Raw genomic sequence first — 23090 nt, forward strand, 5'->3', positions numbered from 1 at the left:
CTTGGTTTGTGAAACCAGTTTTGTTCAGTTTGTTTAATTTTAATAGCCAAATCCCCGGAGAGCATCTGATTTGCTCCTTTTCTATCCCCAACACTAGAACATCTCCCTTTGAGTGTACAAGGTCTTTAACAACACTAAAGGGAAATCTAGCTCTGCAAACAGGAAAGCAGAGCCACTGCACATCTGGAATCAAAACTCCAGCTCCATATGGGAACAGACATTATGTAATGTTCATTTTACAACCTGTTAAAATGAACTCTGGCAGCTGATGTTTAACAGAACAAGTGTCTGATTCTTTCAAGAAATACAGTATACTCACAGCGCAGAGCTAGCTATCATACAGTAGCTTTTTTTTTCCAAACCAAAATTGAGTACTTGGCACACTATGAGTCAGTGGAGCCCAGATGCACTGAGTCATAGGTCCTATGATTTACAGATATATTTAATCTGAAGTGACAGAAAAAAAGAAAACACTTGTGAGAAATTTCACCCTCCTGCCTTCTGGCATTTCATTTTAAATCCAAAGCAAACTTATTGACTCTTAAATGAAGTAGGCTGATCAAATCCAAACACTGAGTGGGAGGGACTGATATTAAAAAAAATCAATGGGTAAAATTCTCCTTTTCAGCACACATTCAAAATTGAAAAAAAAATGTAGCTGCACCACTTCTGTTGTAAAAACTCAACAGCTGGCGATAATAACACAAAATGACACTGCGCTAGTGTCCAAAATCTTAACTGTGACTCAGTTATTTGGAGTCTGTTACATGGGAATATTGAATGAACTGTGTCTGGACACAAGCAAGAATCCTTATCAACTTCATGTCTCACCAGTGATTCATCTGTACACTGGAAGACATAACACACGAAGTGGCAGTTTCCCCCTTCCACGGTCTCCCTGCAAATGAAGCCGAAGTGATCCACATGACGAATACCCTGGAAACAGACAAATAGTGGGTTTAAAAAAAAAAAAATCATAATCATAGTCACGCTTGAATAGTAGTAGGACTGTAGCGATCATACCTGTGAGCAGAAAGAAATTTCTTTGAAGCTCTTCTCTATTGCAACTTTCTTAGTGTCTGGACTAACCAAGAAGATCTGAGACCTGCCCACCTAAAACACAAAGAAACACAAAGAAAATACAGTTAATGCATGTGTGTTTATGACCTTACTAGCTTTCTTTCTGTAGTGTGTGACAACTGTGGTGTGGCAGTGACTACAGTTATAAATCTTACTGACAGAACTACTTAACAGAAGTTATATACAGTGTTTCCTTAAATAGTGTCCAGGGCCAACATTTAGTTAAATGCAGAAGGAAACAGAATGCCTGTGTTTTCACAGGCTTTTATTAGAGGTCGCAAATCACTCTGCTTACTGGATTAAATACTACACAACATTTTTTGTCTGTTGCAAATTATTTAAAAGGGGTAGTGAATAATTATGAACATATCAATAGAAATGTCAGACTTAGCCAAAAGCCTACTATTCATCTGTAGTCCGTGGTAGGTCAGACAAAAACAAAAAATAAGAAAAATAACACACCATCATACTATACAACAATACAGCCCTGACAATAAATATATATAAACTTACAACATGAAGTACAATAAGATAACACAGAAAAAGAAATAAATATGAATGCATATAGAATTAAATATAACACATATGTTAATATGTGTTATATTTAATTCTATATCTGATTAGTGAGTTACAGAATTATGTCTCTTTTTGTGAATAAGAGCGACACAGCAAACTACACAATACAAATTATGACTGCCATCCTTTGCAGTGTATGTGACTTCATTAGGAAGGAGTAAGAAAATGAATGAAAAGGAAACCAAAGTCGTTTTTTCTTCTTCTTTTCATCCAGTATGACACAAAGATGAGATAAAACGAATGACTGCCGTTCACAAAGACCTTTTTCATTCCCAAACTGTCATCCAAATCAGGCCATAATTAGGCTTATACCATGTAGACTGAACCCGCCATCGGACAGCGTTGCTAATCATGCACGAAGTTTGATAAAACAACACAGAAACAGCCATAAAGTGTGAAAGCGGACATTTCATTTAATTTTTTAAAAAGGTTTTTATTGGGAAACTTCAGTCTGCCTATGTAACAGTCCTTTTCTTATTTTTTCCCGAGCCTACAGGGAGTGCAGAATTATTAGGCAAGTTGTATTTTTGAGGAATAATTTTATTATTGAACAACAACCATGTTCTCAATGAACCCAAAAAACTCATTAATATCAAAGCTGAATGTTTTTGGAAGTAGTTTTTAGTTTTAGCTATTTTAGGGGGATATCTGTGTGTGCAGGTGACTATTACTGTGCATAATTATTAGGCAACTTAACAAAAAACAAATATATATATCCATTTCAATTATTTATTTTTACCAGTGACACCAATATAACATCTCCACATTCACAAATATACATTTCTGACATTCAAAAACAAAACAAAAACAAATCAGCGACCAATATAGCCACCTTTCTTTGCAAGGACACTCAAAAGCCTGCCATCCATGGATTCTGTCAGTGTTTTGATCTGTTCACCATCAACATTGCGTGCAGCAGCAACCACAGCCTCCCAGACACTGTTCAGAGAGGTGTACTGTTTTCCCTCCTTGTAAATCTCACATTTGATGATGGACCACAGGTTCTCAATGGGGTTCAGATCAGGTGAACAAGGAGGCCATGTCATTAGTTTTTCTTCTTTTATACCCTTTCTTGCCAGCCACGCTGTGGAGTACTTGGACGCGTGTGATGGAGCATTGTCCTGCATGAAAATCATGTTTTTCTTGAAGGATGCAGACTTCTTCCTGTACCACTGCTTGAAGAAGGTGTCTTCCAGAAACTGGCAGTAGGACTGGGAGTTGAGCTTGACTCCATCCTCAACCCGAAAAGGCCCCACAAGCTCATCTTTGATGATACCAGCCCAAACCAGTACTCCACCTCCACCTTGCTGGCGTCTGAATCGGACTGGAGCTCTCTGCCCTTTACCAATCCAGCCACGGGCCCATCCATCTGGCCCATCAAGACTCACTCTCATTTCATCAGTCCATAAAACCTTAGAAAAACCAGTCTTGAGATATTTCTTGGCCCAGTCTTGACGTTTCAGCTTGTGTGTCTTGTTCAGTGGTGGTCGTCTTTCAGCCTTTCTTACCTTGGCCATGTCTCTGAGTATTGCACACCTTGTGCTTTTGGGCACTCCAGTGATGTTGCAGCTCTGAAATATGGCCAAACTGGTGGCAAGTGGCATCTTGGCAGCTGCACGCTTGACTTTTCTCAGTTCATGGGCAGTTATTTTGCGCCTTGGTTTTTCCACACGCTTCTTGCGACCCTGTTGACTATTTTGAATGAAACGCTTGATTGTTTGATGATCACGCTTCAGAAGCTTTGCAATTTTGAGACTGCTGCATCCCTCTGCAAGATATCTCACTATTTTTGACTTTTCTGAGCCTGTCAAGTCCTTCTTTTGACCCATTTTGCCAAAGGAAAGGACGTTGCCTAATAATTATGCACACCTGATATAGGGTGTTGATATCATTAGACCACACCCCTTCTCATTACACAGATGCACATCACCTAATATGCTTAATTGGTAGTAGGCTTTCGAGCCTATACAGCTTGGAGTAAGACAACATGCATGAAGAGGATGATGTGGACAAAATACTCATTTGCCTAATAATTCTGCACTCCCTGTATATGTAGACAACGGCCTTTATTTACATCTACCACGACCCCGACCATTATCAGTTTTGAAATTCTCTGAACACAGCTATTCCCCTCCCTGCAGCGTCTCTTTCAATATGCCTTTCTGTATCAAATATTAATAACATAATTAGAGCCTTTTGAGAGGAATGAAGATATTTGATCTGTGTCTCTATAACTGAAGCAAAAGAGAGGCAATGATCGCACTGGGATGAGGCTACTCTGGCAGTAACAGGATGTATAGTTAGTGTTAATAATGTGTCTGTATCTGCTGAGCAGAGCAGGACACTGACCTGTGACTATTTCCTGTCTGTAAAACAAACAGGGAAATTCCTGTTGGCAAGAGACCACTGAGGTCATGAAAATGTCAATTAGGGAGACTCATTTTGAGCAGCAGTCAGCATTTGTTATTGCGGAGTCATTATATTTTTGTCTTTATATTTGTTTTCTTCTCTGCCTTTTTGGCCTTGAGCAACTGGATAAGGGGCTTTATTTTTTAATCTTGAACAGCAATTTATTGCACTACTAACATACTTTGTATTCTTATGAGTATGAATGTTCTTTGGAAAAAATTTTACAATCAAACTTCCTGTGGATTCAATAAATTTTGGTACATTAATTTAAAATGGTATGCATTATGGGTGATAAATTCAACAAAGATAATGGGACCATGTTTTTTTTTTTTTTTTTTTTAACTCAACGTTGAATCTGTAGTCTGGTATTTAAATCTGTTCAGAAAGCCAGAAATGTCTTAATTGTTCTCACAATCAACACTATGCATCTGGAGACCATTTCAGTCAGCATACAGTGATAAGAGGGTAGCGCCCAGAATATGTCGCCAGTCTATCAAAGCTCCGACACAGAGGGACAGACAACCATTCATGCTCACATTCAGACCTACAGTGAATTGAGAATCACTAGTTAACCCAACAAGCATGCATTCGAACTGTGGAAGGAAGGCAAAAAGCACCCAAGCAAGCCCCATCAAGCACATGGAAAACATGCCAACTATTAGGACTGTGCCATATCATTCATGGTAATACCGTTATAAATTTTTACTTGACATAAAAGTGTCATATAATGGTTTGTGTGCAAGCCTTCAATGGCAGTTTAGCACCTAACAAGGGGAACTTCTTCAACAATCTTGAACAAAGAGCAATACTTTGCAAAATATGCAAGAAATCTGTTCCTGCTACAGGTGGAAACAAACTTGTTCCACCACTTGAAGCAAAAAGCACACGATCAAGTATAACCAGGCTGAAGGGGAGATACTAGCAGCTGGCGATGTGTGACCCAAATTCAACAAAATGAGTCAAGCATGTATTGCTAGATACACTCGCTAGTTACAGGAACAAATACTGGAAATTACTGATGTGGTCACATGGTGGCACCTTGTTTGAGTGTGTCATCAACAACAGCATCTCAGTGGAAAAGAAGGATGGACAATGCCCTTCATTTACTTACAACCACTACGCCACCGTGTTGACCTCTAATTACACTGTCATGCAATATTTAAATAAGTAACATTATAATAATAAAAATTATGCTTACAAGTCCTTAATAGAAAACAAATACAGATGTTTGGAGCTAGAGCAGGGCGATATGGCCAAAAATATTTATCACGATATATATTTGAAAATTTGCGATAACGATATAACCGACGATATAATTGATGCGAGACAAAATACAACTCCACAACATTACTAGCGCAAAAAGACAACCTTCCATTTATTTTCACTTAAACAAGAAGCTGGTTTTTATGTACATTAAAGCTTTATAAAAATGTAACAGTGCAAATGCAAATTCCTTGCTGAAAGTTTAACCAAAAGGCATTTCCAGTAGAAATGGGCTGACATATCCTGAGCATAACCATGTATAATATCCACTGAAGTTAAAAAGAGGTGCTTTGCAACATTAAACTGCAGTGTGCAGTACGTATTTTTCGGACCATAAGGTGCACGGGATTATAAGGCACATTAAGCGAAACAAAGCAGTCAGATAAATCAAACTTTATTAAACTCATTCTTCTTGCTTCCTCCACTTCTGTACCATTGATTCATTAATGTTGAATTCTCTGGCAGCTGCTCTATTCCCATGTTGTTGCAGTATATTAATGACTAACCTCGTATTGTGGATGGATTATCTCAGTTGTTCTCCTGACTGAAGTTTGGTCCGTTTACAGTATCCTGCCATGCGATTGCATTTGTCTCTAACCATGAAGAACCTTCGCGTTAACTTTTATAAGTGGAAAAGTGTTAGTGTTCGTCCTCCAGCTTCACTGTTTATGTTATGCTAACATAGCTGTGTCGCTAGCGATCACGTAGCACATCATTATATACCAGCTAGCCCAACTTCAGTAACCCTACAAACGTCACTGCTGTTTAGTTTCCTGTCTTCATTTATGTTGGAAGTGATAGCAGAGCTGTACGTTTGATTTTTTTCAGAAATCTCTCCGTCAGAACATGCTATATCATGCTTAGGTAACTAGCGAAACTAGCGAGCTAACTTCCACTAGCTTCTTGCTAACTTCTAACTCCGTTAAATGTAATAACTTTTGTTTTCATGGATGCCTGGAAGTTAAACTTTATAGTTACACCTGGTAAAGCAGCAATGCTGATCGTTTTATTAAAGATGAAAGAATTTAGACAGTTTTTAACTCTAAGTGATGCTGCAGTGTTGTTTGACCTGAAGAATACAGAGTTTAGGACCCAGATTACTCCCAGATTTAAGAGCATCTTAGTCCGACAAATATGACAATAACAACGGCCGCTTGCATGTTCTGCAAAAAAATGTGCTTTGTTGTGTATCTGACGGACAAACACCAAACCAGTTCCACATCACAGAAGTTGCACCATTTTTACAAACCAATTCTGGTTCATCTGTTTCACTCAACAATCGGCCATGTGCGTATGAAAACAAAGGCACTGCGCATGCGCGTTTTACTCCCATTCTATCGCGATATTTCATTTTCCTATCGTTGCCTAACATTATACCGGTATTACCGTGAACGGTATAATATGGCCCAGCCCTATTTGGAGCATCCCAAAGAGAACTCAGAACACGCCTTCAATTTTGTGTGTGTGTGTGCACGCACGCCTTTTCACCCACCATAAACAACATGGTCCTATTCTCCTTCAGGCTGGTGGGCTGCACATCAGCGGACCGCGTCTGAGGATCGGTAGTGTTGCTGTTAGAAATCTCTGGTGAGAGACCATTCTCATCCAGGGCCTGTAGGCAGGGAAAGCTGGGGTCTCGCTTGAACAGAATTGGGCGTTTCCCAGTGGTTGGGCTCTCTGCTGCACCGTTACTAACAGCGCCACTCCCCAGTCCATGGGATTGGAAGGTTAATGCCCTCTTCAGCCCACCCACCAATCCCCCATCATTTGCCCCTTTATCAGCTGTCCCTGAGCCACGCAGCTGGCTGAACTTCTCGATGCACTCGTCAATCAGGGCAGGAGGGGCTTTCTTGTGAGCAACACTAACACGGCCGCAGTATAATACCTCAAACTTTTTGGCAAACGCTGTCGGAGACACAGCAGCGGCGGGTGCCATGGAGGTGGTTGTAGTAGTAGAGAGAGCGCAAATCCATGTTTCAGACGAATCGCTGCCTCCAGAACCCGTGGAAGCCTTGTTGGAAACGGTGGTGATGTCATTGTTGCGTGCCGAGCTTTTGCCAGCCTGCCTCAATGTACTGATGATCTCAGGAACCTGGAAAGATAACGAGAACATCATTAGAAGTACTGTAAGGACTCATTATGTAATTGTAAGGCATTTAGCTAGAAAACCTATTTTTAGACTAATTGCATAAACAGAGACTGCGGAAGAAAACCGAGCTCTTAGTGTCACATTACATCCATTTGAGCCTAAGCAAAGACAAACAACTTTGAAAAAAAGCTTAACTCAAAATGCACAAAATGCTCAAAAACATTTAATCATGCATTTAATCTCTCTTCAATCCCAACCAGCCAAGTGGGGAATTTATTTAAAATCATCAACATTGCCAGCTATACTGTATATGTTCACAGCAACACGAATGATTGACATTCAAACAGAAGTATTTCCAAAACAACATTACAAATTTGAACCTGTACACTGTAAAAATACTTTTACTTTTTTTAATGTATCCATAAAAGTGCAGTACAATAACCTACACATTTCATCTAACAACAAAACTGTCTTTAGGAAATTATAGCCTGTTGACTATGTGCAAACAATGCAATTCAGCACTATGTTTAAGTTTCAGATCTTCAAAGTTAATGTTTAGTAATGCTTTTTTTTTGGGGGGGGGGATGCTACCTGTGTAAAATAAATTTCATTTGTTCACATGCTTTGACCTGGTGTGGTCCTTTGTTTGTGGACTCCAAAGTCATCACATACATGTTTGAACGTTTGAGTAAAATGTATTTTACACCGATCTTACACTGATACGAATCCTGCTGGGCTCAGACATTTGATATTGCTACTACTATTCGACGGCAATGCTTGCTGACATACTTACTTGTCTTTTTCTTTTGAAAGAATATTTATAACACTACTAATAAAACCCCATGAGGTGCAAAAGTAAACATTTCACAGGGAATAACTCATTACTGAGACCTTTACTCTTGCGTGAGTTCAAGCACTACCATCAAATTTCGTCTTCTAATAATATTTTTTGAATCCTTCATCCATATAAATTCATTCAGGGTCACAGAGTGACTGGATTCTACCTCAGCTGTATATAGCTGAAGCCTGCCTACGAGACAACAGGTGGGATACAATGTGGACAGATTACCAGGGGTGACCTATCGCAGGGCTAACACAGAGAGATAGAAAATCATCCATATTTATGGCCAATTTAGAATAACCAATTTACTGAACATTCATGTCTTTTGAGTGTAGAAGGCAGCCAAAGTAGGCCAGCCAGCCAGTCTATTAGCTGACAGTGCCAACCACTGCATCGACGTGACACTTAATGTTTTAGTTTAAACTTCCCTTATTATTTCTAAAGTGGTGATTTCACTGAGTCGTCACACTGTTCATGCATTCAGGTTGCATGTCCACAAACAGGTGGCTGCCTACAGTAGCAACAGCAGATAAACTAAAACAAACACAAAAGGCGTACGTCAAAGAACAACTTTTCCATCCATCGATGTAGATGCCACACCTCACTATGAGCTAACCTGCCAAATGGTGTGAAGAGTATTTTGAGACCCCTGAATAAAGCAGCCCTTGTGTTGTCTTCTGGTGGTGAAAAAAAATGCCAAATTGGGACCTCAAAGCAGGCTCTGTACTCCTGTCCCCTTTAGATGCACCTATTTCTTTTCTTTCTGAATCTTCTCGAGTTTCCTCTCTTGCCCTATAAACTGTACCACTGCATTGAGATCTTATGGTAGGTACAATTTCAATCCAAATTTTTACTGGAAAAAGTCTTTTCCTATTCCTCCATATAACTAAACAGGATAACAGAGACAGAAAAGGTGGAAAAGAAAAAAAAAGGAGAAAAAACTGCAATGCTACAAAACATATTATACACTCACAAGCTCACACAACAGAGCAATGAAGAGCACTCCTAGGTAACTTAGACATTATGTTTCAATTTAAGGCAAAATGTTTTAGGTTATCTGTTGTTTGGCCTTGTTGTGCTGAACATTTCAGAAAAAAGTTGCATATTTAAATAAGTATCAAGAATAAAGAGCTCAGAAGTGTCCATCTAAGACATATTTCTGGCAACCTCGCAATTGCAGTTTAATACTCACTCTTTCCCTGGCTCCTCTTAGCTGTGTTGGACTTGGATTACCTCTTAAGGGAAATATCTGTCTCTCAAGTTCAGTTAAGCTCACTAGCTGTGTCCGTTTGGACCGGTTAGAGCTCTGAGGGTTGAGAGGGGACAGTTGAGAACAAATGAACTGTAACTGGGTTCTTTCCCCACACAAAAGCCCTTTTCTGTAGCTACACTCTCCACATTAACACAAGGTCCATTACCATTAGAAGAGTCTGACATGTTGCGTGTGCCAATTATAAAGATGGAAAAGTGACACAGAGAGAAATATAAGAAAGCCTAACAAAGCTGGGATGCTGTGTGATCTAGTCGCACAATCGGTGTATCCTCAGTACTGGCTTTGTTACATAAAGCTCACTCTTTGACCATTTTCTTATACAGGGACACTCTGTGCTGTTAATTTAAAGCCTTTTCCTGATTACTCGCACATCGAGAACGTTCTGTTATCCAGGCAAAACAACTCATTAAGCCACTCAGGTAGCTTAATGTATTTTGTGATTCTTGCAAGGCTTATTTTATTTTCTTGCACACACTTTGATTAATGTCTTACTTTATTGCTTGGCTCTAGTTATAAAAGCTATGCATGACCAGAGAGATCAATTCAAACAGCCTGAGGCTTTTCTCTGGATAATTGGTCCCACTTCCTTGTTTTAATCTATTTACAAACAAGCACTGGACAGAAGATAACGCCATACAAATCAGAAAACAACCTTTTGCTGTCTACAGTATACGTCCTTCTCCTATTGTGGACCACACTATCATTGTACCACACCAAGGAACAAAAATGAGGAAGCAGATGAGCTAAGCAGAAGCAGCGGTTGAGCCACATTGGTGATGTCATTAATGACAGATGCCTGAGCAGCTACAGTCTGACAGACAAACTTCCAGCAAGGTCCTGCCGTGTCTTGCCTCAGCATGAGGTGCGCGCTTTTAGCAAAACAAACACATAACTCTCTGTCCTCACCTGGAAGCTGCTCTGGATAGGTGTGTCAGCCAAATGTGTAATAAGTATTCTGACTTGTTGCCTTTTCCTTTTTCTTTTTTTCAAGGATATAAAAACTGTATGAAGGGTTCGAACATAACCATGTATGTTCATAAGTACTGTTCAGTTTTGGGACTTCACTTTTAAAGGTTGTGCACAACACTGCAGCGCTTACAGGATTACCAAATACATTCCTGGGTGACACACCAACAGTTTAAGCTTTCGGATTTGTGTCTGCAGCACACAAGTACACAAAACATTTTGGTCTTAGTGGTGAGAGTTTAAATTAAAAAGACAAGTGCACAACAACTTTTTGTAGGGAATGATTATGAAATGTAATTACTGACGAGATCCAAAACTATCTCAGTACCCACCCCAACCTGCCACCAAACACAAGCAAAGGTAGGAATTCAGACTAGGGCTGCCACAAACGATTATTTTGATAGTAGACTAGTCAGCAGCGAGGCTGAAGCAGTCGCTGCTGACCGACATCGATGGAGATCACTGCCCGATGCGCCGCCCGGCGTAGGAGGAACTAAGTGCTAAGTAAGTAAGACTAGTCACCGATTAATTTTGCAATTAGTCCACTAATCAGATCGTGCATCCATTGGATGTAAAACGTACAGCTTATTGCACCAGCATCCATCTGCTCTTATATAACTATCATTAGCTTACAGCTTTAAGTGTTTAAGGTCTGTGCTAACTAAAAATAAGGACAAGATGATAGTTTAAATTTTAATAAAATTTGCAGATTGTTTCGGTGAAGTTTAATAAACTCCTTGCTATCTAAAATATAACAGGACACCGGAGTAGATTCTCCAGCATCTCACACTTCTGATAATCAGTTGTCTGCTTGACGTTTATTCAGCTGTGTAAAAACTATAACTTTAATCTTAGCCAAACCGATTTACTCAGGAACAAATAAAATACTGAAAAAAACCAAACAATAACATTTTTAAGTTATCTAAGTGACTTATATATGTTTAACCTGAGTAGCGAAAGACGGTGGTGGGTTTGAAAACGATTTGCCGGGAGTCCGGTGCTCTCACCGGCTCTAGTGAGCCTTGCCCCCGGCTAGCTATCGACCTGGTGGGTAACAGACGTCTCCGAAAACGTCAGAGCGCTTTTAAAAATATGTGGTGTCTTGATGAACTGAGCAAATATTTGAGGTTTACACAGTTACATTCTTGCCTGAAATATGTTAAACGTTTATTTTGTGACCCAGAAAGAATAATAAGAGTAATATTAAAACTAACTAGCTGCCGCCATTGTTGGAAACTGAGCAGGGCTGCGCTATGAATTCTGGGACAGAGCTACTTCTTCTTCGGGGTTTAACACCGGCTGGCATCCTTGTACATGCAGTGCTGCCATCTTCTGTTTCAGTCCGTTATTACACTCATAAATCCTACTACTTATTCCTGCGTCTTTTGTGATCTTACAAAGCTTCAAACGACGCGTCGAGTATTAAATCAGTCGTCGACGATTCTGATAGTCGACTAATCGTGCCAGCCCTAGTTCAGACTTGCAATCCTTGGCTACTTCTTACTCCCAGGTTTCCAGCTTTTTTTGCTCTCCAGTTGCATCTAAATGCAGCTAAATACCATCAACTGCATTTCTTCTTCTTGAATATATGGCATACAGATACAAGTTAAGTACTGGGTCCAGTTGAATCGCCCGCTAAAAAAAAAAAAAAAGCACACGAGCAACAAATTTATCCTATAACTAATTTCAAGATTAATTTTTAAAAGATTCTCAATACTGCTGGCTGAAATGCAACCCCAAACCATTACAGAGCCTACATGGTGTTTTACAGATAGCAACAGATACTCACTGTTGTACATCTCTTCTGAGCACCTCAGTACACACTGGCAACAATTCAAACCAAATGTTCAAATTTATATTCATAACGCCAGAAAAGTTGTTCCCACTGATTTTCAGTCCAGCTTTTGAGTCATCTGGCATACCTCAGGCTTTTCTCCCTGTGTCTCTTCCTTAACCCTTTACAGCCGATCGGAGCGGGCACGCTCTGTTTTGCGTAACTATTTTTAAATCCCGGTAGCTCTGCAACCAAGTAAGCTAGCGCAATAATTTTTTTTGCATATGAAACTGGAGGAGTTGTACTTACATCTTATGCCATCAGCTTGTCCTAGGTCACAGTTTCCTTCCACATATAGCTTTGCAAAAACTGCATAAAAATCACTTGCAGCAACAAAAACATGATATTCCAGAAACACGCTTCGCCGATCCATCAGCTGTTTGTAACACTTCCTACGTCCATCAGCGCGAACTATCACATGACCGCATGACCTGCCCGAAACCGGAAGTGACGTCATTTTGCGGAAATGTAGTTTTTTACGATCGGGGCCTTATGAGCTTGTGTTTTACTTGTTATGTGTTTTAAAAAGTTATGTTTGACTTTATGACTTTCTGTGTCGTTTCTGGGATGCTTAAGACTCATATTGCACTGCTGGAAATAGTTTATTTTGATGCATATGCTGTTATTTTGCAAATTTGCACTATAATATTTATTTTCGTTTTTCCTGCAGTATATAAAAATTGGTGTATTTCAAAAATAAAACTATGAAGACACTCAAAATAAATTTCCTGTGGTGGGAAACTAGTTTGTGTAACTTTTTTGTATTTACAGTTTTGAGGGATAAGCCTCTTAAATTTCTCTAACTAGAAATATATGTTAAAAAAACAAAAACGATTTTCAATTTTTTTGTAGTTTATTGCACTTTTTTGCAATTTATGTAATTACTATGCACCTAATGCAGACATATTATTAAAGTTTGGGCTATAATGGTTGTATTGATGTATAGCAACTTGAAATGCTCCCAAAAATGGCTCCACAGCATGTAAAAATATAATATAAGCTCTGGCGAACTTGGTTCTATGGTAGGTCTTAAAGGGTTAAGGATGCCTTCTTGACAGTCTCCATTCCTCTGAGACCATTTCTGATGAGACTGATGCATCTCTCAGGTCCTGTGCCAGGTTTCTGCTGCTCTCCTATATCTCAATGACATGACTTTCAGATACTCTTCATGTGCTGTATATAGTTTTGTAAGCGTTGCCACTTCTTCTTTTGTCCTGCCCTTATCCATTTTCCTCAATTTTTTTAAAGAGAGACTGTACACCACGCTGACATCAGCACATAATTCGGACTGAAAATGAGTGAAAAAGCAGCCAATGTCCAAATAAAAACTGACATACCTTCATAAAGTCTGGAGAGCTACTTGTCAAGGCCACTATAAAAACTGCAATAAAGTCTGAATCTTTGGAAGTAAAATATAGAGATGAGAGCCAAATCAAGACCTACGCACAGTACTATATTTCTTTCAACTACATTTTTGCTTGAATCACTCAAATAAATAACTTAATCAGCAGGGGAAATGAAAAAAATACCCCAAAATGACACTACAACCAACTGCAAACCTAGTTACTGCAGCAGCAATCCATCACAATTAATAAATGCTTTCTTTTTAAAATGTATTTGTCCCTTTACTTATTCAGACTCAAAGATACTTGTTATATATCATTTTGAGTATCTTGTGGTCCTCTCTCTTGAAACAACGCTTCCTTTCCTCCTTTGACTGTCACTCACTCACACACACAGGAATCTAGACACCATGTTTCTCACTCTCTGCTTTCTACTGCCTACTTGCTTTTAATCATTCTGTGAAGAGTGAAGTCTGCTATCTGTCCACTAACAACAGACTCTTTGCTTTGCACCCCACCCCCCTTCCTCGTCCTCCTGCTTTCACTGCTCGACTCTGAAACACTTCAACCAACAGATACATTTAGTCCTTGCCAATGGCTCTCCTCCTCCGACTTCTTTTGTGTCTCTCTGTGATAAAAGATACTGAATAGCCACTTCTTTACTGTCCTTGTTAAGACTTTATCTTACTGTATTTCTACACACAACTTGAGTTTCATTTTTTCTGCACTTGGTAATTGATAACCTGTTTAACTGCACGGCATGGCGATGTTATCGCTCTCTTCTACATCAGGTAGTCACTGCCTTGTAAAATGCACTTCACATAACTAGGAAGCAGAGATTCTTGCGTAATTTGGCGAATGACAAACAGCTAAAGCTATATTTATAGTTTTTAGAAGTTTAATGCAGAAATCCAGTAAACAGCTTTCTAGAAATATAGCTCAATTTAAATTTGGTGAATGAAAAGTCAAATTCATTTGTATGTCATCATGCTTTTTAATCTATTCTCATATAACCTTTTGGTGAGTACTCCTCTACTGCTTCCTTCCTCTTCCATACTTCTCGTAGCATGCTAACACATCTGTTTTGGAGGTTTGAAGCAAAGCTGACAGAAGTTTTGCTTGTGAGGGTGCAGCCCTTGCTAAAGGCACACAGCACACATTATCTCTCACAGTGGAACGTTTACATGAAGCCGATCTCAGACAGGAAGGCAGTTGGACGGCCTCAGGCAGTGACCCACAGACTCGGCCTCTCACAGAGGAACAAAACTGAAAAAGTTTGATGTCCCACACCATACCACAATTAAAAAGAAGTACTGTAGTAATGGCCTCAAAAAAGGAGGAAGTTACACAAGAAAGACAGCAAAAGAGAAGCTGCAGGTCGGCACAGTAAACAAAACAAACCTGTTGGTGTTTTTCAGAAAGAGAAAATAAACCTCAAACATCAGAATATAACATGAACCAGGACAAAATTGTAGGTAAGCGCCTGAGGAATATTGTAAAAATGTATTTTTTTTTCCACAAAGAGGCCCCTATAAGAAACTCTTTAAAAAGACTGTCAATGAGATTATTGTTTTAAAAGAATCTATAAATATGGAAATATTTTTCAGTTAAAAGTTCTTTTTTAAATATTTTTTATAGCTAGACTTTCAGAACTATCTGACCCCAGGGCTATTTATAACTTTGAGGAACTCCAGTGCAGTGAGACTCACATCATTGGTTTACCACCAAAATCCAATAACTAAAACACAGCAGTGCAATTTAAAACCATGATGAATGTATATAACTTCATTAATTAATTATACTCCAAAGGAAAGTATCTATTTTAACCCAACAATATGTATTCTAAAACAAAAATAATTTCAATTTGATTTCAATTCAGGTTTATTTATATAGCACCAAATTGCAACAACAGTTGCCTGAAGACTCTTTATACTGTATGGTAAAGATCCTACAATAAAACAGCGAAAACCAAGGAAACCCACAAAATCAGATGACCTCTGGCAACAGTGGAAAGAAAAAAACTCCCATTTAACAGGAAGAAACCTCCAGCAGAATCAGACTCAGGAAGGGGCAGCCATCTGCCATAACTGGGGGTGAGAGGAGGGGGGAAAAAACCCAACCAAAAAACATTTTGTTGATAATTTCACTTTAAACACAGACTGAGCCCAAACACACGTTTAACTTGAATGATTCAAACTAGAAAAGCTGGGAAAAAACATTACAATTTAAGGAGAAATGCCCCTTAAAACCCACTAATGCACCAGCAAGACACATGAAAATGAACAACAAAGATGACGAGGCAGCTGAAAGTCCCACTTCTCTGCTTCCCATGATCATGTGCTTGAGTCTTGTGCCTCGTGGAGCTCTGCCAAGTTCAAAGTTCAATGTATAACCAAGAAACGAGAAGCATTGCTGACGGAAAGCGAAGCGCAATGAGGAGAAAGAGGGCAATTTTATATGGTTGAAAATGGTTAACCACAAGCTTCCAACATATTGACATCACTTCAACAGACTGAAAAACTACTTCAGCACAAAAAACAACCCCTGACAATGAGCTCATTCAATAGTAACAACAAGCCCACAATGTAAGGACTTGTTTAAACGCAGTGCAGAGTGAACTCTTGACTGAGAATAAATTAAGTCAGTAAAGATCCCCGACACCTTCAATGTTTTCATCTTAGAAGACTGAATGTCTGTAGCGTGGAAATGTTAGAGCTGACACAGTGACTGAAGAGGCAAACAGCCACTGAATGGACATGGTTAGATACAGACTCCCAGACAAACAGGCAAAAAGCAGTCTGACAGTTCACAAGGACATGTTATTTATATAACGACTCGAAGGTGCCTCCAGTTTACTAGCTTGTTTTTGCTACAGAGCATGGAGTGTGTCACATGAAAAGAGCAGCCAAGTCGCATAAAATGAGGGAGGAAAAGGCAGGTGGCCAAAAAGGAAAAGGGGACTCTAAAGGCTCTCTTGGACAGTTTAGATAATCATTAACTTCAATCACTTCTGGGGTTGTTTTTTTTGGTTTTTTTTTTTATTTGGTCAAAAAATAAAAGGCTGCGTGCGGTACTTTCCAAGCTGAGTCAGAAATCAGCTGTTTTACCAGAGAAGGTTAAATTTAAGCTCTGTAAAGAATTGGGTTCAAAGTAACCTGATAATACTTGTTAGCAGTTCCAACTGAAGAATAATTTTAATCAAAACTCAACAAATAATGAGTTACTATCATGGTAAAAGATTCCCGCTTCTACTGATATCAAAATCAACCTTTTTCCCACCAGCTATTTTGACATGAAGTTCTAGGTAAAACACAGCTGTTACTTTCTGCTTTGGTTCAGAGCTTTAATTCATGTGATCAGTAACAGGGACAGCAGTCTGAGCTCCCTCTCCCCTGTTCTCAACCCAGCTGAGAGATTAATCTTTCCATTGTGCCTTGAGACCTCCTCCCCATAGGATATGCTGGAAACACCTCACCTTGGAGGCACCCAGGAAAAATCCTGATCAGATGCGTTACCTCAACTGGACATTTTCGATGCCTTTCCCGAATGATAGTTCCTCGCCCTACCTCTAAGGTTGAGCCGAAACACTCTTCGGAGGAAGCTCATTTCCACCGCTTGTATGCATGATCTTACTCTTTCAGTCACTCCCGAAGGCATGGGAATATCAATCAACTAGTGAAGTGACAGTGTCAGCACCACTTGCGAACAACGCATTTATACTCCTCACCCCAGACTTGGGGGTGCTACTTCTCATCTCAGCTTCTTAACACTTGCCTGCAAATTCCACAGTACAAAAGGAACGTCATGGCTCAATGAAGCAAACAGAACCACATCATCAGCAAAAAGCAGACACAAGATCCTGAGACCAACGAATCCCACAACCTACCATAACATGCAAAAAAAGGCTGCTGTGACAAAGGTTCTGTAAAATGTCCCTGATATTTTACAGCACAAAGGTTGAGCTTCACTTCAGTATGAGCTTTTGAGCTTGCATGCAATCAAAGCCGTTTCAAAAGAGACAGACTGCCGACGTAATAGCTCATGACAGACTTTATGACTAATATGCCATACAAGACGTGCCTCCTGTTCCAGGACTACAGCACTGGCAGGAGCACAATGGATCTGGAGGTGATATCGCCATGAGTCACTCACACGCTCACATACACCTACATTTGGCTTGAGTTGGCAGCAGCTAAGCAGACTGGATTTTCACGTATTCGGCTCTTTAAAGGGTCTGACAATTAGTAACCTACAATTTACAGAAGCAGGAGCTCTGACATCATCTAGGAAAGGAAAAACCCTGTTTTATTACTGGAGTGCTTAAGCACAGTTATGGTTTATGCTAAACAATACTGTGAGTGAGGACGGGAAGAGCAACGTTCCCCCACAGTGATCTTTCTCTAAACTTGTAAGGAGAATGACGATTCACTTACAAATTATTTATTAGGCCCATTATGTAAATTAGAAGGAAAAAGTGTCAAAAGCCCCATCACATTTCTGAAGAGTAAAAGGTGAGGTGTTCATGCCTTAATTCTTGGCACTCTGCAGGGAATAAAGTAAATACATTACTGACAGTGCATGTGACATTCAAATTCAACTTATTTTCACTCACAAACACATCTATAGATGGCCTCACACGCATGAAAGCACCACAGTAGAGGTGAAATTTTGATCTGACAACTTTAGAGGAAGTTTCAAAAGTAGACATATTTATCTATTGTAAATACACATTACACTTTCCAGCTTCAATCAAACTTCTGTGAACTGTATGAGCCTGAATGACCACCCAAAGCTACCATTTTACACCCGAACCAATGGTAGGGTCACAATGAACTGAACGGTAGCATCCAGTTGACAGGATGAAGTACAGTAGTCACTACAACGCAAAGCACATTTGGAATAAAGACGAGCGAAATTATTTGGTGTTAAATACATTAACTGCTACACAAAACATTACTAGACATGTAACAACTATTCTGCTGGAGTCGTTTTAAAAGGCTAAGGCCACCACAGACGAAAGCTAACAACAGGTTGCGAAAATTTAGCTAATGTAAAAGCTTACTCAACGTTAGCTAACTGTCCACTTTAGCATCACACACAAAGTAAAACAACGCCTTCAAACTCCACTCACATCTCTCGACTCTTGTTTGTTGTTGAACAGGCTGAATCGCTGGAATCGCGCTTTCATCCCATCCGCCATAAACTTGACAAAAACTAAATCTGAATTGTTACTTCTCCGTAACTCGTCCCTGCCAGCGCGAAGCGCTTCAATATCATTTCATTGGAAAGTTGATTTTTCTCCCTGAAGCCGAGGTGGATCCTGCTGTTCGTTCGCCGTTAGGTTCGCAAGCGTAAGATCATTCAGCTTCCGGTACACACATTCGCAATAAAACAGTTCCAGCGCTCAACGTGTAAATCCCTTACTCTTTAACGAAATTTCTGTTTTATTTTGAAAGCAAATAGGTAACTTCCGTTTCCCTTCACCACAGACTGCGTCTGATTTGTCGTAGCCAAATCCTCCTCCGCGTATTGAGAAAATGGACACAGTTCCTGTCCCGGAGCAGTCAAAGTTTCGGCGGCAGAAATTAGGGTGGATTTCCCATTACCGTTACAAGAATGCAGATCTGTTATTTTCGTCGACATGACGTTATATAAACCAGCGGTCCCCAACCCCCGGGCCTGGCCGCGAGAGTTGAGGCTCAGGTGTGAAATGTATGGTTTTCAGGGTTTTTATCGGTTTTCATCGTTATTTTGTTATCGTTTTTATCGTTAACTCGGTTTTCCTGAGTCTTTTCACGTGTGTTACGAATAAATCTTGTTTTTTTTCGGTACCGGTACTAGTTTTATTTTGTTGTATTTATCCGCGACACCTTAAAGGCCGGCCCGTGAAAATATTGTTGGGCATAAACCGGTCCGTGGCGCAAAAAAGGTTGGGGACCGCTGATATAAACAACATTTCCACCCAGGAATGCACAGCCTTTGGGGAGTGCCACTGAAGGAGAATTTGGGATGAAAAGCACACTTGTGGCGCAAAAGTTTCAAGTCTTCATTAACGTCAAAGTCAACATTAGACACAGTTTTGTCACGCCGAACAACCAACGTTAGATGATACTGAAGTTTGCTAGAGCACCACACTGCATTTTAAACTAGTTACTTTTCACAGCACATGCCTAGAAAAGTGGACGGCTTGTACAATGATACAGTTATAGGATTAAATAAAAAGTAGTTATTTTAAGCACTGATTAATTAAAGTGCAATAGCATTTTTTACCATTCACTGTTGATATCTAATAAACTTGAATCGCTGAATGTGGATTAAAATTATTCTTCTGAAATTGCAAAAATAACAGTCCCATAAAAATAAGATAAAATGGGAAGTTGTGTAATGAAAATCGTATTCGTCTATTTATTATGCATAGCTTAGTCATCAATTTATATCCAAAGAAAGCAATGCATTTTATTCAACAAAGTCTCTCACAAATTACTGTTCAGCATTACAAATGGTAGCCTATTAGTGATTAAAACAAACCCTTGGTGTTCATGAATGCTACCTTTTTATTACCAACGAAGCAAGAAATAAAATATTGTAAGTGCAATGGTGGTAACTCCTCAATTAGTAGACGCCAATAAAAACAGTCTAGCACTGTAGTATCTATTCTTTAGTAACTACCATACATTAAAGGAAAAATAGGTTTAGTAACTTTGCTAATGAACACAAAGGCACTCAGAGAGCACATTCTCCTCCAAGGTCTTATTTAGTCATTTTGATGCAAGTGATCTGGAGCTGCAACAAAATGTAATAATATCTCCCTGTGCTTCATCTCTCAACCAAGATACAAGAAACAAATTAAACCTGACAAACAAAACAAACCTTCGTCTCTGCTCTCGACTCGCCAGACGAATCACAGATTGCACAGGGACACCAGTTACAGTGAAGAGAAGCTGGCTTGTAAAACGTAAATTTAAAGCTGAAATCACACAAAAGCACAGCAACAAATACAAAGTCATGCAAACAGATTTTCACACCGAAACACTGATTTTTAGACACCTCTGTGGTGACACCCAGTGGTTACTTTCTTATTTACTAGTTCAGCAGAAAGGGGAGGCCCCACCGACCTCCTGAGATCATTTCTCTCCCTTGATAGAGAATAGGAAGTTTATGTTTCTTGCTGAGGTACTTAAATTTAGTGCTGGTGGTTCTTTTTCCCATAATGTCTCATTTTTAACCACAAAAAGATCCCATGTCCCTGCAAACATTTACAAAACACACAAGGGAAACTGCAAAGCACAGTGGCACCTGTAACAGAGTGTTACTCCTGAAATAGTAATGACAACCATCTAAAAACACACTTACCTTAAATGTCTATAACATTAGTGGTCTAAAAAAAAGTAGATGTGTATATTCAACTGCACTGTTAAGCAACTCTACAGTTTTTCAGTTGCAGATATGGAGATCCAATATAATAGCTTCTTTTGCGATAACAGTATGACATGGCACAACATGGAGCAGAGAGCTGCATTTCCTGTCCGGAGGCAGTTAAATTATAACCGTGTAACCAGTCAAGAGGAACCACTAATGCAGCAACAAGAACAAATCCTTCATGGTGGTACATTCTTTGTCCCCTGCAGTGAACAGGAACTTCTATTTTCTCTGACTCTGAATATGTGCTTAAAGAAAAAAATACAGATATTTTTTCTGATTCAAAAGTTTTACTTGGCACGGTTCTCATAAAGAAAGCCAGAAAGCCATGAACCAACCCTGATCTGGTATGTTCAGGTGCACATTTCATATCACAACAGTCCAAACTGAAATGCCCCATTTGAGAAATGTGTCAAATTGTGTGAAACTGCTGTTACTGCGGTGTGACAAGTGACAAGAACTCCAGAAGCAAAGAGCGATATTGTGTGTGTTTGTGTGTGTGGCTGACACAGCTCAGACAGCAGGTTGAACAGAGACTCTTGACAACTGTGTCATTTTCTCAGTCGATCCATGCCTGTTGCAGAGATACTTTTTTCCAGCTCCGTCTTCCACCATCAGACTGTGAGATGCTTTGGATGAAACACAGTTTGTGACTGGTCATGCCCCTCTCATACCTGTCTGATTTTCTCAAATCTTTTAACACAATTACATTGTAATTTCCACAGCATATTCAGCTCCTGTCTATCCTCACAGTTGAAAAGAAAACACGAGGCTGGATGCCCTTATCCAAAGCCGGTCAATTCCTCTGGAATCAGAATATCAGGATTTGTGCTGAGGCTTATGAATCCAGGTCTCATTCCCATTAAATGTATTGCACCTAATTTAGATGAGATTAGATTAATTGCTGTCCTCAAAGCTCCCTCTCCCGTATTCTCCCCATTTCCTCTCCTCTGCCCTATTTTCAGTGTGCTGACATTCATCTGTCCTGATGCCTCTCTCTTCCCCTGGCTGTCTGTGCCTTGTTCCAGATGATCCGGATCCTCCACAAGATTTAGAAACTTATCTTGTCTCATTCCTGCCAACTATCCCAGCTGTCATAGTGCGAGAGGCAGGGTGAAGTCTGTGATGTAAGGTTATGTAAAATTAATTTGACTCAAAATCTGATGATTTTTGTGCTTTTGGTGGTGAGGGTTCATTCTAGATTCCCATCTTGCTGTAAAGTATGCACTTTTATTCTGCTTAATAAAAACTTATTTGACAACATTTAAAACACTAAAGAAAAGACTGTATTATCTCACTATTTAAAGCCCCGCAGCACTGTGTAGAGATGCCACTTATAATTAGAATGTATGTAACTGCGAGAGAAGCCTGAGCAACAGGTGGTCAGCCTGACATCATCATGGTCACATGTTCGAAAAGGTAATGAAAACAACAAGCGCTCACTCTGCTGCAAACATAACATCATAACAGGATCTGTGCGACAGGAAGTGATCTCTATGGTAACGTTGTTTCACATCCTGCACGTTTCATGTAAAGTATGCTCATTTTCTCTTGATCAACAAAACAGACAGGCGTATCCAGGCATGTCTGCAGTCGCTGTGCAAATGCTGAAGAACACATGTGTGCATTTAAGACAGATGTACACTCAGTGATATTTACATTACCCCACACAGTAAATGATGGCTGTAGGCATAACTGAAGCGTGCTGGTATTTCTCTTGCGGTGCACATGTGACATTTTGTATTTTGACTTCTCTGACTCATCACGTTTCACATCGAGTACCCTTCATTGTCTCCATCTTCCTAATCTGGCCAACTCTTTTAAGTCTCTGGCATGTTGGGCATGGCATGCTATCGAATGTCTCGGGCCTGATCTAACACCAGCTGCAACTTCACTTTGAACACACAGGCTTTTGGCCATGCATGTCATGTGGAGGAAAGGTAAAAGGACTAGAGGTCAGGGGTGTGTTGGTCCTCAGTGTGTCACTGTTAGTGGAT

The 23090-nt window shown here is 39.7% G+C and overlaps 1 protein-coding gene across 1 annotated transcript in view; it reads right to left on the minus strand.

Moving 5' to 3' along the window:
- The window catches only part of tbc1d1 (TBC1 (tre-2/USP6, BUB2, cdc16) domain family, member 1), a 54533-nt gene that overhangs the window by 29298 nt on the left and 2145 nt on the right, over nucleotides 1-23090 (minus strand). Inside the window, exons 3-5 of the mRNA XM_085356997.1 lie at nucleotides 6821-7420; nucleotides 1024-1113; nucleotides 832-936 (exon numbers count right to left, since the gene is read on the minus strand). Of these exons, the coding sequence (XP_085213123.1) occupies nucleotides 832-936; nucleotides 1024-1113; nucleotides 6821-7420 (795 nt within the window). The remainder of the gene's footprint in view (nucleotides 1-831; nucleotides 937-1023; nucleotides 1114-6820; nucleotides 7421-23090) is intronic.

This window comes from Diplotaxodon limnothrissa, linkage group LG6 (assembly GCF_057381915.1).
Source record: "Diplotaxodon limnothrissa isolate DT_005_m linkage group LG6, D_limnothrissa_male_GT1.1, whole genome shotgun sequence".
NCBI classification, from domain to species: domain Eukaryota; kingdom Metazoa; phylum Chordata; class Actinopteri; order Cichliformes; family Cichlidae; genus Diplotaxodon; species Diplotaxodon limnothrissa.